Genomic DNA, 15038 nt, shown 5'->3' on the forward strand with positions numbered 1-15038 from the left:
TCTCACTGAGGTCCGCAAAGCTCAAACGCGCTCTCATTGGTCGCTCGAACTGGTGAGAGTTCTATCCAGCGCTTTCGGATGTTGAATTCCAACCCATCCATGATGGTCTGTAATTGGTTTAAGGAAGTGATTATGGTTCCAATACGATTGGTTCCAATACCAGCAAGACTGTATACAGAAGACATGAGCTATCCATGTCAATGATGCGCTGCAACTGCTATACAGAGCGGGGTTATGGACCATTATGGACCGGCACACGTGCCTCGGGGCCCCCGACTTCCAGGGGGCTCCCAAGATAGCATATGAACACCTCATAAGCAATGGCAAAGTGTTTAGATTAGCAGGAAATTAGCTTTAAAACTGCAAAGTTTTCTCTCAGCATCATGCCAAAATGTGTAGAATAGCAGGAAATTAGCTTTAAAAGTGGAAATATTTCTCTCAGCCTCATGGTCAAATGTGAAGAATAGCATGAGATAAACTATAAACAGCACATGTTTCTCTCTGCCCCATGGCAAAATGTGTATAATTGCTGCTATGCAGTGTCACAGGTGTTAGAAGAATAAAATGAAGATAAAAACTGACAGCCATCAGTCCTCATAGTGCTACTGGTCATCAGATTATAAATGTGCAAAAATACATCAAAATGGGGGCCTTTGATCTTTTTCTGCCTTAATACATTCTCTCACTATCATTTGTGTATGTTTGGGTATTAAAAGAGAGCGAGAGAGAGAGCAAGAGAGAGAGAAAGAGAAAGAGAGAGAGAGGTGCACCAACGGTTGCCACAGCAACTGTGTGATTATGTTGGTGGCAATTATGAAAGGGATGAAAACGGGGTGGGGGAGAGGACTGGCGCAATCCAAAACCAGAAGAACACTGATGCGCGTGAGTGAATCCATGACCAATAGGCCTAGAATTTCTAAATGTGATAAGACGCTGATGTCTTCAGAGAAGTGAGAGAAGTTTGACATCCCTAATTCGATGTAGTGAGCATAACACATAACGAAGGTCTTTTGTTGTGAGTGTTTCATTAGATTTCATATAATAATGACTATGTTAATTTATTTTTGACAAAGCACACCATACTCCCAGATTACAGTACTTTCTCTTGTAGCCTCTCAGCAAACAGTAAAGCATGGGGCTGATTGTTAAACCTCGCAGATAATAAGAGAAAACAATAATAGCCTTGTATGACATATGTCTATTCTATACCTCTATGAATGGCCTGAAACGTTTCCCCAAATGAATAAGCCCATGCTGTGAAAATCGCCGAAAGAGAGAACAGCATTAGGTTGTGGGTAAAAGGGGGTGGCAGACGACAGCAAGGGGGAGAGAAGACAGATATTGTCCCCAACCACTGATACAGCAGGGTCAGATATTTGGGTCGTTTGAGTTGTAAGGCGAAAGCAACAGACTGTAGACGAAGGTTGAGGAGTGAAGTTGGGCAGGTGCATCTGCGACAGCCAAAAGTGTACACTGATGTGGTTTTCCTACCTACAGCAAGGCTCAGTGTAACATGGCAGTGTTCCCATTGTTTAGAAAAGTTGTTATTTATAATGTCGAAATAAACACATCTCCAACCACCATATCACACACTCACAAACTGAAAATATATGTGTGTAGATTATACAATCAATTGGTAAGAGAGCCTCAACTATCACATTAATTTGTACATATCCACTGTATACATGAATTGCGGCAAAGTTGGTTCCTGTTTCAGTCATGTCTTTGGTCACGTTCCTGTGGGTCATATAAAAACACCCTAGTGATTGGTTGACAATAGAGCCTGCCACAATGCAGGTGATGGCTGCAGGATGAAATTGGTGAAGAGCATCTGCAGAAATTTACTGTCGACTGCAGTCAAAACTTCATGACCTTTGATCACATGATTTTTGAAAAGTTGGGCACGTTCAAGTCGATCACTTTTGTCAAATCGTGACCATCGTTGGACACTGCCTTTTAAAGTGTGTTGTATTATGGTTATAAAAATGGTCTGCCTTGCGCCTACATGTTGACTGCATGAACCATACAAAAATCATGTGATGCAGGTCATGCAGTTTTTGATGGAGTCGCCTTCAAGTCGCTGCAGTTGCTTCTCACCAACTGCACCATGCAGCCATCACCTGCATTGTGGGAGTCACTATTAGGGTGTTTTTGTATGACCCACGCGAACGTGGCCAAAGACATGACCAACTTGCCACGATTCTAAAGCTACAGGGGTTACAAATGAAAGTGATATTTGAGACTTTCAAAGCAATTACATTTACACACGTTATGTTTTCAGTTTGTGAGTGTGTGATATAGAAAAGTTTATTTCGACATTTATTCAGAAAAACTTTTGTAAACAACAGCAGCTATGTTGACACTGCCATGTTGATCCGAGCCTTGCTGTTGGAAAACCACTAGTGTCCGACTTTCGGCAGTCGCACCTCCCCAGACTTCACCCGACGACTTTCGTCTACAGTCGGCTTCGTTAGGCTTACCACCCGAACACACCCATTTTCTAGGCAGAGGCTGTGGATAAGACTTTTCTGAACCCCTCTTCCCGACAGTTAAAGGCCCCAAAGCTTCTGCACCTGTGCAAGGTTCTGTAGTTTACAGTCTCTGATCTACTCGTAGAGAACCTCCCTTCACATTTCTACTGTCAATCGGGATTTATAATTCAAGTATTACCAGTGAAACGTTTATGCAGTACCTGCATACCTACCATTTTACCAGTTTCATGGGGATATGCATTTTTAGATCTTCTTGAGTTAGTGTTGTTTCGAAGTAGCCTACAGTGTTTTATGTACAGTGAGCGAATTTGTGTTAAAACTGTAGCATAGCCTAGCTGTGCTTAGTTAAAAATCAAAGCACATATTTTACCTAGTGGCGCGCTGTTGAGTTGGAGAAAAATGCAACCATAATCTCATAATAAATTAGGTGGTGTTTGTCTTACAGTAACATTATATTATGCTATTATATTTGATTATGTAGGATACTATAATTATGTATTTGCAGACATTGTTTCAGCTTTGATCTAACTTTATCTAAACGAGCACCATTCGCCAGAGTAGCCTGTCCTTTATGAGTAGAGCCGAGACTTTGTGTAGATAATTCCGCAAAATGCGCAGAAGCTTCGGGACCTTTAGCTGTTGGGAAGACGGTGCCAGAAAAGTTGGATCCGCAGCCACTCCGTATTTTCTATCCCCATAATCGTCAAGGTGCTAAGGTACTCCGATAGACGGTTGAATCAACCTCTACACCGAGCGGGGTCCTAGAAGGTGAAAAACATTTCTAAACGGGGGGTTTCATAGTGTCACATCAATCCCAAACCCCAGGTGTCTGAGGGCCTGATGGTAATTACCAGGATGTCAGGCAGCTATTTCCACCCAGGTGGGTGGCTGGTTGCTTTGCATGCTGCTTACTGCAGTCAGGCCAGAGGAAGGAGCCCTTCATTACGTATGTCAAATGACAGCCTGCTGGCTGGGGGCACTTTCCACTAGACTACACAGGTGTGCATGGAATTCATGACAACATCGGTGGAGCTCAACAGTGTAAAGTGGCTCCCTCCCTCGACTCGTCTCCCTTGTTGCTTTTTCACCCATCCTGTGTTCTCAGACCTTTGCAGATGAAGGGGAAATAAATCCTGTTTATACTATTAATATGCCCCAGATAGACAGCCTACATTTGGGGCACTCTAAAAATCTAATTTCTCACTTCCCCACCATAATATATTCCATATCTTACCAACACACTGAAGAACGAACTAAATGATTCATTTTTCACTTTTTTCCCCCAAATAATTCTCATTTATTAATTTAAATAACTTAAAATGGACACAAAAATACCCACCCGTTAAGTTTCGCACAATGACTGTTTCCCAGGCACCTTTTCCCACCTAAGTAAAAGACAATGGTTGAGTGTTTCCCTGGGAAATGTAGGCGCCAACATGCATTTAGAACTGAGGGAGAAAACATGCCCAGGAAACGCAGCCAGATGAGCGCATCGAGTGGGGAGTTCCTTTTTATCAAATCTGTTGAGGTTTCCCTGTTGAGAAATACATTGTTTTTCCAAATATGGCCCATATGGGAACATGATAGGAGCTGGATAGTGCATACGACCGGAGCAGGTATTTGATCCATACAAATTAAAAGATTTGGCAAATTAGTACTAAAGACCAGATGTGCATCTATGACCATAAAAAAAAAAGATCCATCATTATATATGGGATATAATGAATAATCCATGATATGCACAATCCTGCACCCTAACCTACTCCTGTATGGCCAATAATCTACTTCTCCATACACGCACCAAGACATCTGAATATAGGCATGTCACTTTAAAACCACTCTTGCAAATACTGGACAATGAAAGAACAAACAAAACAATGACAGTTATGTAAAAACGTAGAAACAGAAGTCATACAGGGGGAGAAACGTGTACAAAAAAAAAGGGGTGAAATACATTTTTTAAAGTAATAATCAGACCAAATGTTGCTCCCTTCGTGTCCCTCTCATTTCAATCACTACTAGACAAACATTTTCTAGGAAAACTGCTCATTGTTGCTTCCTCATTTGACCATCCAATGAATGACCATCATCATGTTTTGTTACACTATGAACCAAAAAAGTAGAATCATCTTCTAATAGGTCCTCCACCCTTACTCCCTTCCTGCTATTCAAGCACGACAACCTGATTTCGTATAAGGTAACTCTACTCAGACATGACAAAACATCTTAGCACAGTTTCCTAACACGAGGCTAGCTGGGCAGTACACAGTACCATTTCAGCAACAGGAGCCAGGTCAAGAAGGGGGGGGGGGGCAATTGGGGGATAGAAAGAGGCATTTTCTGTTCCTGCAAAATATCTAAGACATTTTGTTTAGTGAACACTGAACAGAAAGAAGCCTGATTTCAGATAGGGGAGATGAGTCAGACTGAAGCCAAAACAATCTTGAGCAGGGTTGCTACTGTTTGCTACTGCATGACATACACACACAATCACTAGTGCTGTGTGTGATACACAATAAAACCTCTCTTAGATCATGATAGTTCTCTCCATGGTTCCTTACTAACAAACAGCGGTAAATCCATTTGAATCAATCCCTTTTTGACAACATCCCGTTTGTTTTAAACAAAACTTTCCATACAAGATGGCCCATGGAAGAAGTGGTCAGAAAGTGACTTTTTGGACCTGAATGCCAAAACATTTTGCATACCCCACCCTACCACGAGACATCCATGTCACATTTTTTGAATAAAATACTTATTACAAAACATTTGTTCCCCCAATAAATTATTAAGTAGTCTGACAACCCTGTTTGTAAGCTTTTAAATTATATCAAATCTCAACCGTTTATCTTTTCCAGTGATGAAGACATGGATGTCATTGTATGGTGCGGGTATGCAAAAGGGGTCAAATATGAACACATATCTCTTGCATGTTTTGGCATTCAGGTCCAAAAAGTCACTTTCTGAGCACTTCTACAATGGGCAAATATGTATGGAAGGTTTCATTAAAATCAAAATGGGGTGCTGTCAAAAAGTGATTGAATGCAAATGGATTTATCCACAGGAGATTGGGAGGAGAATATATGGGAATAAGGAATGAACAGGGATACAAGATGCAATGAGTACAAAAGGGACAGTACTGAGTCAGGGGGATAGAAAGAGTCAGGGAGAGTGGAACAAAAAAGCAGTCTGATCACTTCAATATTTACACACACACACACACACACACTGAGAAGTCTCCTAGCAGCATTAGAGTCGCCTCAACGCTCGCTTTTTATCCGTTTTCTTCTTCCCTACAACATTACTATTGCTGCTACTACTGCTTCCATTGGCTCCGTTACCCAGAGCTGCAGAAGGGGCAACCCCTGGCCCCATCGCCCTCTTGGTAGGGTCCCCTGCGTGTTTTTTGGGCTGGGGGCCATCGGCGGGGTCCTGAGGCACTCCCGACGTCCCCCCGTGCCCCCCCATGGCATGGATCTCAGTGAGGAGGCGAGCACGGGACGCATACTCTGTATAGTCCTCTAGGAGCAGACGCCCCGCCTCCTCGTTGAGAGCCGACTCTGGGTTGGGATGGATCATAAGGCACTTGATAGTCTGAAGGGAGAGAGAGAACACCAGTGAGTCATCAGGGTATATTTCAAGGTTTTCCTTGAACCAAGCAGAGATGACTATACAAAATGTTACTATAAAATGCACTAGATACAATATTTTCTTTCACCCATTGCTATTTTGGATTATTAAGAACCACCAATAGAGATGTTTAAATGTCTCTTACCAGTAATACATGTCTGAGTCCCAGCTCTGCCCTCCAGTCCCTCTTCAGGACGTTAACACAGATCTCTCCCTTGTGGCCCACATTTGGGTGGAAGATCTTGGTTAGGAAGTAGCCCTTCGGAGGTGCAGCAGGGAAGTCCTTCCCCAAGACCAGGCGCATTCGGAAAACACCCCCGGCAAACGGGGTTCCTTCTATAGAAGCACAATAAATAAACCACGTCAAGCAGAGGTTGACATTAACAGTTGCCCAGGGCAGGTAAACTGAACAGTGGGGAAGGTGGAATCTGCTTTGTGGCTGGCCGAACGGACATGTGACATTTTGTCCTGAAGAGTAGTGTTCATTCAAGTCAACTCTAGTGTTCCATTTGTTCATGTGCATAAGCGACTCGCAACAAAAAAGAAATCAAGCCAAGTGATCACACAGTGCTCCCTACATTCTCTTTTACCTCCATTATGTGTCTAACTCAATTTAGATCCGACCGCTCCCGCCACACAAACGCGTTGGGCACCCAAGCTCCCATTAGGACTATAGAACTTACTGCCTATAAAAATGGATCTAACTGATAGCATACACAAACAAAACCGTAGACAAGCTACATTCCTCGCCAAAGCACGACAGATTTATCACAAATTCAAAATGGACTGGTTGATTAAAGTAGGGAAATATCTGTTCCAACTACGAGCTGCAGTTTTGGAAAAAATAAATGCATCTAGTCTATTTTGCGAACTGCTAGTGTGTCATTTAGAATAGGTTACAGATGAAAATATGCAACAAAAACATTGTTTTGATGAACGCAAACAGCATATTCATTAGTCTACTTTGTTTCATGTTTAACAGAAGCCTGACCGCCATGTTTACCAAAAGCCTGACCGCCATGTTTAACAGAAGCCTGACCGCCAAGTTTACACTCACAAATCAAGGACAGGGCAAAATAAAATAAAATAAAAAATGCAGGTATCAAATAGTTATAAAGGGAAGAAAATAGCTTTCGAATAGTGTCAACTGAACGTCTCAACTCCCAATAATAAGCAAATTACACCCTGTTAAAACAGGAGTAGTCTAAACGTGCAGTGATATTGATGAGAAAGACGCACCTGTTTCGGTAGCAAAAGTCAGGGCTCAAATGGCGCTTGCAGTCCTTCATTTAACAAATTACCTTGCAACTCAAGTAGGCCTAAGTGTTTTCCAGTTTAGACAGTGAAGATAGGCCTAAACATTTGATTTAGTTGTTAATTGTGCCAACTGTCTCTAGTTTTGTGCTAACCTGAATTAGCCACGAAATCTCTAGTTTGAAAGCTACTTTTCTGGAAGCTGTGCTGCACCATTTACCCAACATTTTACCCCACGTGGGCCAGCCCCTAGCAATTAGTTTCAGCCAATGAGCTTCAGCTCCTTGCCATTTGTGTGACAGCTAGCAACAAGATACACACAGCAGAGCGAGAGAGCGATATGACATGGTGCACATATCTGCACGTGACATAGTATGCAATTTCGAAGTACCACTTTTGGCTGCTGAGCGATACTTTCAGAACTACTGGCTAAAAAGTACACAAAAGTACCGGAGACCCTCTTAAATTTCATGCCTCTATGGAGTATTTTACATCTGTGATCATTACTTCATACTTAACTTTAACACACACTTTAATCCTTTTCATCAGAAGTCTGTCAGAGTAAAGGCGTCTGCATGCTTCCCAGCCGAAACAGTTCGGAAGAGTTTGTACATATATTAAGACAATATTTTGTGACTTTTTTTGTTAGTGATTGGCCAACAGTAGGGATTCTTCAGTAAATTCTGTTGTCATTCAACGAGAGAGACGACTCATTTTCATTTTAATATTTTCATTGAGAAATACTGCACCAAACATCTTAAGTTAGATGTAAAATTGGGTGACTAAGATCTCCTTGGCAAAAAGGTCAAAATTAATGACAGAGTTATCTTAGATTAATTCTGACTATTTTGAGGAATGGCTACTGCGTCTCAAAATTGACTAACAGTTCTATTTCCGCTTTTTACTCGTTTTTCAAGCGAAGGTCTTAAGGGAGTATGTGAGCACACTCGGTTGGTTCAAACAATGTTAAAATGAAAGGTACTTGAAATTGTAACAATTTGTGCGTGTAACAGACCTTTTTTGTTTTTTGGGCAAGTGACCATGACCATTGGGCAAGTAAAACATTACCTGTACTCCATACAGACAAAATATTTCCCATGACACAGAGGTATGAGTTACCTGGTCCCTCGATGGCTGTATGGAGTTCTGTGATGTCTTCTTCGCTGGGGTAGATCTTGATGCCCTCAGGGGGATCTGCAGCTAGTGCAGACACCTCTTTGTACACCAGACGCAGAACCTGGGGCGGCAAGTTCTCTACATTGGAGTTCTAGAAGTGTGGGGGGGGGGGGATGAGAGAGAAACAGATATTACTATTCTGTCCTACTACCAACAGAAGGGTGCAAATATGGTAAATACTGTGGAAATGGCACCTACACATCCCATGATCCCAAACACATTAATAACAGGAACATCTCGGTATAGGGAATATTTCAGTAAAGCTGTCACCAAAAAGGATGGCTCAGAATCAATGTAGCTAGCTACTGTCTGATAAGCCTTAGGCCGGGTAGCCGAGCTGCGACTAGTGTGGGCAGAGTGCAGCTCCTTAGTCACATCAAATCAATTTTAATAAAAAACTACTGATTTCAGCACCCAAAGAATAGCCCACAATTACACACGACATTTTTCAACGTAATTGCGGGCTATTCTTTGGATGCTGAAAGAAGTAGTTTTTTTATTTTAAAAAACGTAATTGTATGTGACCAAGGAGCTCCAGTGTGCCCACACCAGTCGCTGCTCAACTCTATCGTAAATCGTGGAGTTGAGTCGGCTACAGGCCAGGTAGTGATTCACGATAATATCATCATGCAGTGCAGTGGATAAGCTATCTGTCACACAACTGACAACTGCGATTTCAACCAACGTCTGGCCGTTTACTTCATTGAGAAATGTACAAACCTGTCAAAGTTAGGATATTTTATTAGCATTTTCTAGCCATACAAAACGGACATCAAGTTAGCTTTATTTGACAAAGAAAGAATGGCTAGGTTGTAGCTACCTAGCTAATTAACATAACCGAAAGCTAGCTAACGGTAGCATTGCTGGCTAAAATTACTAACTCACATCATTGTCAAGTCAAATACCTACTGTACCATTAAATCGCCCAATCGTGTGACAGATTAATGTAGTTCTTATTACAACTCATCAATTTAGCTAAAAAATATAAGAACGGAAGTATGATATATAACTAGCTAACGTAACGTTAGGTAGCTAGCAAACCAAATCATCATCGGTTGGCTAACTAACGTTAGCTAGCTAACTTGCATAGCTAGCTACATACGCCAACTGTGGGGTATGCTAACGTTATGATAGTTAGTTACTTTGCTGACAATCGTGAAGAAGTTAATCCGTTAGTTATGTTGGTCAGTTTGCCATTTCAAATGTGTTCGGGAGAAGTGTCAACTGTCTGAACTACCCAGCAAAAAAAACGTAGCTAACGTTATATCAGCTAACTCTAGCTAGTTAACGTTAGCAAGCAAACAACCAACTAACGTTAGTTACCCAACTTCACCAGCTAGCTAAGTTAGGTCTCGGCTAAGTAACGTTACTGTAGTTAGCTAGCTAACTAGTTAGTTAACGTTAGCTAAACAGCTGGCAAACAATTGACTTGCTAGGTTAGCTAGCTAAATAACCAATGATTGTATCCATTTATGAAAGTGTTTGTAAACAAATATGACTTACCATGTCTTCAGAAAAATAATAGTATTCAGGTGACTGGGGCTAGCTAGCTCTCAGTAATCCTCGTCGAAATAGCAACGGTAGTTAGCAACTAATAAATGTTTGCAGCTTATGTTTGATTGACGAGAAAGTGGTCCACGACACCTCAAATTAGTGAATAAATGCAGTTATTACCGACTATTTAGATCTCGACTGGCCAAGCAAGCGATCAAGTTATGCTAACGCGTTATCCAGCTGCAGCTTGCTAGCTGAAATGCTTCTCCTCAAAAGTTCCGATACACTTATAGCAAGTAAACTCCAGTTCGTTATTCTGCTAAAAACAGCCTGCTTGTTGGGGGTAAATAACGTATGCGGTGAAGGGAAGCGAGCTACTGGAATAAAGTGTTTTTAACTAAAGTTATGCGGTGGCCAAGTGCTAGAGCAGCTAGCTAGCTACTATTTTCGTTGACACGGAACAAAACTACGATCTCCCAAATGAAATTGTGTTGTCTTAACCAATCGGCATTTTAGCCATACAACACGTGTACAAACAACGTAACCGACATGACCAATCACATATCGTAGGTGCTCTGTCGTCATCATACTTGGCATTTCCACCAGCCATCCAAAGCCGAGAATGTCAAAAATGCTTCCAAGCCATAGGTGCGTTTGAAAAACTCATACCCACCCAGAGGGTAGGCCTTCATCTTGACAGACAGCCGCACACGATATAAACTTTTTTTAAACTTCAATTTAACCTAACCCCAGTTAACCTAATCCGGCCATACAATGGTCCTCTGTAGCTCAATTGGTAGAGCATGGCGCTTGTAACGCCAGGGTAGTGGGTTTGATCCCCGGGACCACCCATACGTAAAAATGTATGCACACATATAAAATAAAAGCGTCTGCTAAATGGCATATTATTATTATATCTCTATAGACGGCGGTTTCAGAGGAAGGGCCAAAAAATTGTACCAATCAAATCAAATCTATGCACCAAGTCTGGAACCAACAAGACCCTGAACAGCTTCTACCCCGAACCATAAGAGGTAGGTAGCTTAGTGGGTAAGAGCGTTGTGCCAGTAACCGAAAGGTCGCTGGTTCTAATCCCCGAGCCGACTAGGTGAAAAATCTGTCGATGTGCCCTTAAGCAAGGCACTTAACCCTAATTGCTCCTGTAAGTCGCTCTGGATAAGAGCGTCTGCTAAATGACTAAAATGTAAAATATAAGACTTCTAAACAAGACTGCTAAATAGCTAATCAAATGGCAACCCAGACTACCTGCATTGACCCTTTTTTGCACTAACTCTCTTGCACTGACTCTATGCACACTCACATAGAGTGTGCATACACACACACACACTACATACGCCCACACACACACATACACACACACATGCATACTGATGCCACACACGCACTTTCATACTCACCACATACGCTGCTGCTTCTGTCTATTATCTATCCTGTTGCCTATTCACTTTACGCCCACCTATATGTACAATACATAGCTACCTCAATTACCTCATACACCTGCACATCGACTTGGTACTGGAACTCCCTCGTTATTCACTGCATATGTATTCCTCGTGTCACTATTTCTATTAATTTTTTTATTTGATCTTTAACTCTGTATTGTTGGAAAATAACCCGTAAGCAAGCATTTCACTGTTAGTCTACACCTGTTGTCTACGAAGCATGTGACGAATCAAATTTGATTTGATTTTAATAGAATACAACTAGTCTGGGTACCAGTCTTTTTAGCTAACATTCAACTCCTTGCCACTCCTGTCATTTGCTTTGGCAAGGATTGGAATGTAATAGCTGAACAGAGACACAGAGATGGAAACCAGGCTAGAATGCAACAAATCAGAGAGAATTTAGAGCCTTCAGTGCTATCAGAAGCATTAACTATTAGTCAAAATGTTAGATATGCTTGGGAATTGCCAGAATATAAACTTTGTGTAACAATATGGTCTTAATTCTAATGTTCACACATAACACCATCCATTCCAAAGCATTTACAACAAATGTAGCTATTTCTCAAACCTGTCCACATTATTTTTTTATGTTCTTCCACAAATCACCATTTCACTCTTCATGACTTTGGTGAGCAGCACACTAAAATCTGGGTGCGTAACCCCTTTTTGCATGAGGTAAAACATTTATTTGCTCATGGTTTAGGTACCAAACCATCAAGCACTGGCATCCAGCATTATAATAAGGGGTTAAATATCTGTACCTGTAAGACTCTTATCACATGTATTACTTGCAGGGAGGAAACTTTTACAGCTCACAGCAAAACTAATGTAACTGTTGCTCCCGTACAAACAAACAACAGCAAACAACACAGCCTGCCAACCCCAGTCTACTGACATCCGTGTGTGACTGTGGGGACATGAGCTCAGACTGAATTTGAAAGCCCCTGGCCCTGACCAACCATCCGGAGAACTATGGCCAAAAAGGCCAGAGCGGGAAAGTTCCTACCATGTGCCAGAGACAGAAAACTGCCTGTTGTTTAAAAGTAAATTAATGTTGATGAGTGATTATTAATGCCATCCTCAAGATACCTTGATACACCCTGAGATTTGAAAAGGTACATTCCAAATAAGATTACATTAAAATTATTCCTTGTATCCATCATTTTGGAAGGGAAAGTTTTGGCCCCCAACCCCCACTGATACTTTTTCCTGCAGCATTTCTATTGACCACTAGAGTGCGCCTCATCACTACATTGTCTGCATGTTCTTATTTTCGGATTCTGGTTCTGGATGTTCTCTTCGAATTATTAGTAGGAAAACTGTACAGAGATTTTCCCTGATACAGGGAGCAATCAAAAAATGATTTTCGATTAATAATTTTTGTCAAATGTGATTTTTATGGCTGCTAATTACGATGTTGTACAAATACAATGAAATACAATAAAGTAATTAAATAATTTTTATTCACAAACAGTTCAACAGTTTATACTAAGGCACTAACTTGTAATGCTCATCTGGACAAGATGTTTGTGTTTTTTCCCATAGAGATAGATAGAGGACTCTAGTGCCTAAAAGTATATTTTAAGAATGGGCAGCGCCATTGAGCACTTTCACCATTTTTAAGTAGGTACTGGGTGGGACTTCCTATGGGTTAAGGAAGGATCACATAATTCCAACCAGGTCACCAGGAGGGATCAGCCAATTCATTATACTTGTGAGCAAACATTCCATAACTGCAGGTGGCAGTAAATCGCCAAGCTTTATACCTGTTCAAACAACGCACTCCAGGTGGCAGTATGAACCAAGAGGCCATGGTTCCGGACTAGAAGCATGGTTTCGACTGCTCCTACAGTTTTGCTTCGGTACTGCAGTTTAACTGAAGCCAGGACCAGAAAGACAATTTCCATACATTGCCACATAGAGAAGACAGATTTGAAAAATCCTAATAAGACACTTAGTCATCACCTTTGTGCACAAAACATCCAATTAATTATTAAAATAACTGTCGCTGAGGCTGATTTCTTTCAATCACTCACAGCAGAAGATATTTAAATGTTATATTCATCCAATGTCTGCTCTGTTTTTGGATGACGTGATGACATCGTCGCTGCTTGCGCTGCTCCCTGTGTGCACTGAGTGCTACTGCGCATGTGATGTTGGTCTGTATAAACCGGATGCAACCCGGATATAGATGGTCCATGAAATTAATAGGCATATGCGAAAGTGAGTAGATTACCTTGAAAACAACGGGCGGACATCTCAGATGCAGTCTTCAGTTCTTATTATACCTCAGTGGTATGCACACTTTCAGTTTGTTTGCCAACTCATAGAAAATGGACTACTTCAAAATGGAGATCGCGCTGCCCCTGCTCTCACAGACGCCATAATGGGACAGATAAAATGATGCGATGTCTATCTAAGTCTATGGGCTTTTCAAGACGCGCCATCTTTGCTGTCACCGCGTATAGTTCCTCGCTTTCAGCGCGCACTAATCACTGATTGGATAGCCTGATGCGCGTTGCAGCGCAATTCAGCGGGGACGAAAACAACGCTCGCTCCAATTTACGGGGCGTGACAGCTGAACAACAACAATCAAGCTTCCGGTTTCTCATTCTTAGTAGAGAATTCACCAGCATGTTCTTGTGAGCGTAAAATCGCACAATCAGCAAGTTTATGTATAATAGATTTACGTGTACACTAGGTACATTTTATTATTTTGTTTGTCACGGAATAAGAGCACTGAAAGAGCTATTACTGACTTTGATACACCACTTTATTTGACCATTACACTGCGGACAACTTCCAATACGGTAACGACGGATTTAGCTAGCTAGCTAATATATGAATGACATGAAGAAGTATTATATTGGACTTCGAATGCACGTGTTTTTTCTAGAATATTACAGTGGAGATAGCTATTGTTTTACTCCCTGGAAAGTGTTTCATTCATGCCCTTTTCACTGATGTTTTGTTGAAAGTTCATTTACGTTATTCAACAATGTATTGAACAGCTGCAGTCAATATGCGAATGTTTTGTGTATTTTGTCCAACAGGGTTATTATGAGCGAAGGAGAGTTATTCCATGAGAAGCAGCGACTGGAGTTGTGCGCCATTCATGCTCTGAACAACGTGCTGCAGGAGCAAGTGTTCACCAAGGAGGCGGCAGATGACATATGCAAGCGGTGAGGTCACTTGGGTCAGGCGATGTGTGTGTAATGTCATCTGTAGGGGGCGGTTGCTTTAACTAAACAGGGTTCTTTGTGTCAATGATAACACACAGTCTCTTCAAAATGCAATCTCTGAATGTAAATCATCAAGTACTGATATAAGCCTGTGATCCAAAGAGCACCTCACCACACATTCTCCATGAGTTCCAAGAGCATGTGAATCTGTTTTTACCATGTGTTCCCCTCTTACCCCTTCCTCCCCAGGCTAGCTCCACAATGTGTGGTGAACCCTCACCGCTCGATGCTGGGCACAGGGAACTATGACGTCAACGTCATCATGGCTGCCCTACAGAGCAGAG

General features: G+C 41.6%; 2 protein-coding genes across 2 annotated transcripts in view; one reads left to right on the forward strand and one right to left on the reverse strand.

Moving 5' to 3' along the window:
* Window positions 1-3984: 3984 nt before the first annotated feature.
* LOC121542924 (ubiquitin-conjugating enzyme E2 S) lies at window positions 3985-10517 on the reverse strand. Its single transcript, XM_041852553.2, has 4 exons — window positions 10056-10517; window positions 8496-8643; window positions 6268-6458; window positions 3985-6086 (listed from the first exon to the last, which is right to left on the reverse strand). The coding sequence occupies exons 1-4, from the start codon at window positions 10056-10058 to the stop codon at window positions 5742-5744; spliced, it is 687 nt and encodes a 228-aa protein (XP_041708487.1). The 5' UTR covers window positions 10059-10517; the 3' UTR covers window positions 3985-5741.
* A 3366-nt stretch (window positions 10518-13883) lies between these two features.
* LOC121542927 (josephin-2) overlaps window positions 13884-15038 on the forward strand; it is a 6048-nt gene continuing 4893 nt past the window's right edge. Inside the window, exons 1-3 of the mRNA XM_041852556.2 lie at window positions 13884-14322; window positions 14566-14694; window positions 14944-15038. The exon at window positions 14944-15038 is cut by the window's right edge and continues 31 nt beyond it. Of these exons, the coding sequence (XP_041708490.1) occupies window positions 14573-14694; window positions 14944-15038 (217 nt within the window). The 5' untranslated portion in view covers window positions 13884-14322; window positions 14566-14572. The remainder of the gene's footprint in view (window positions 14323-14565; window positions 14695-14943) is intronic.

This window comes from Coregonus clupeaformis, unplaced genomic scaffold (genome assembly GCF_020615455.1).
Source record: "Coregonus clupeaformis isolate EN_2021a unplaced genomic scaffold, ASM2061545v1 scaf0737, whole genome shotgun sequence".
NCBI lineage: Eukaryota > Metazoa > Chordata > Actinopteri > Salmoniformes > Salmonidae > Coregonus > Coregonus clupeaformis.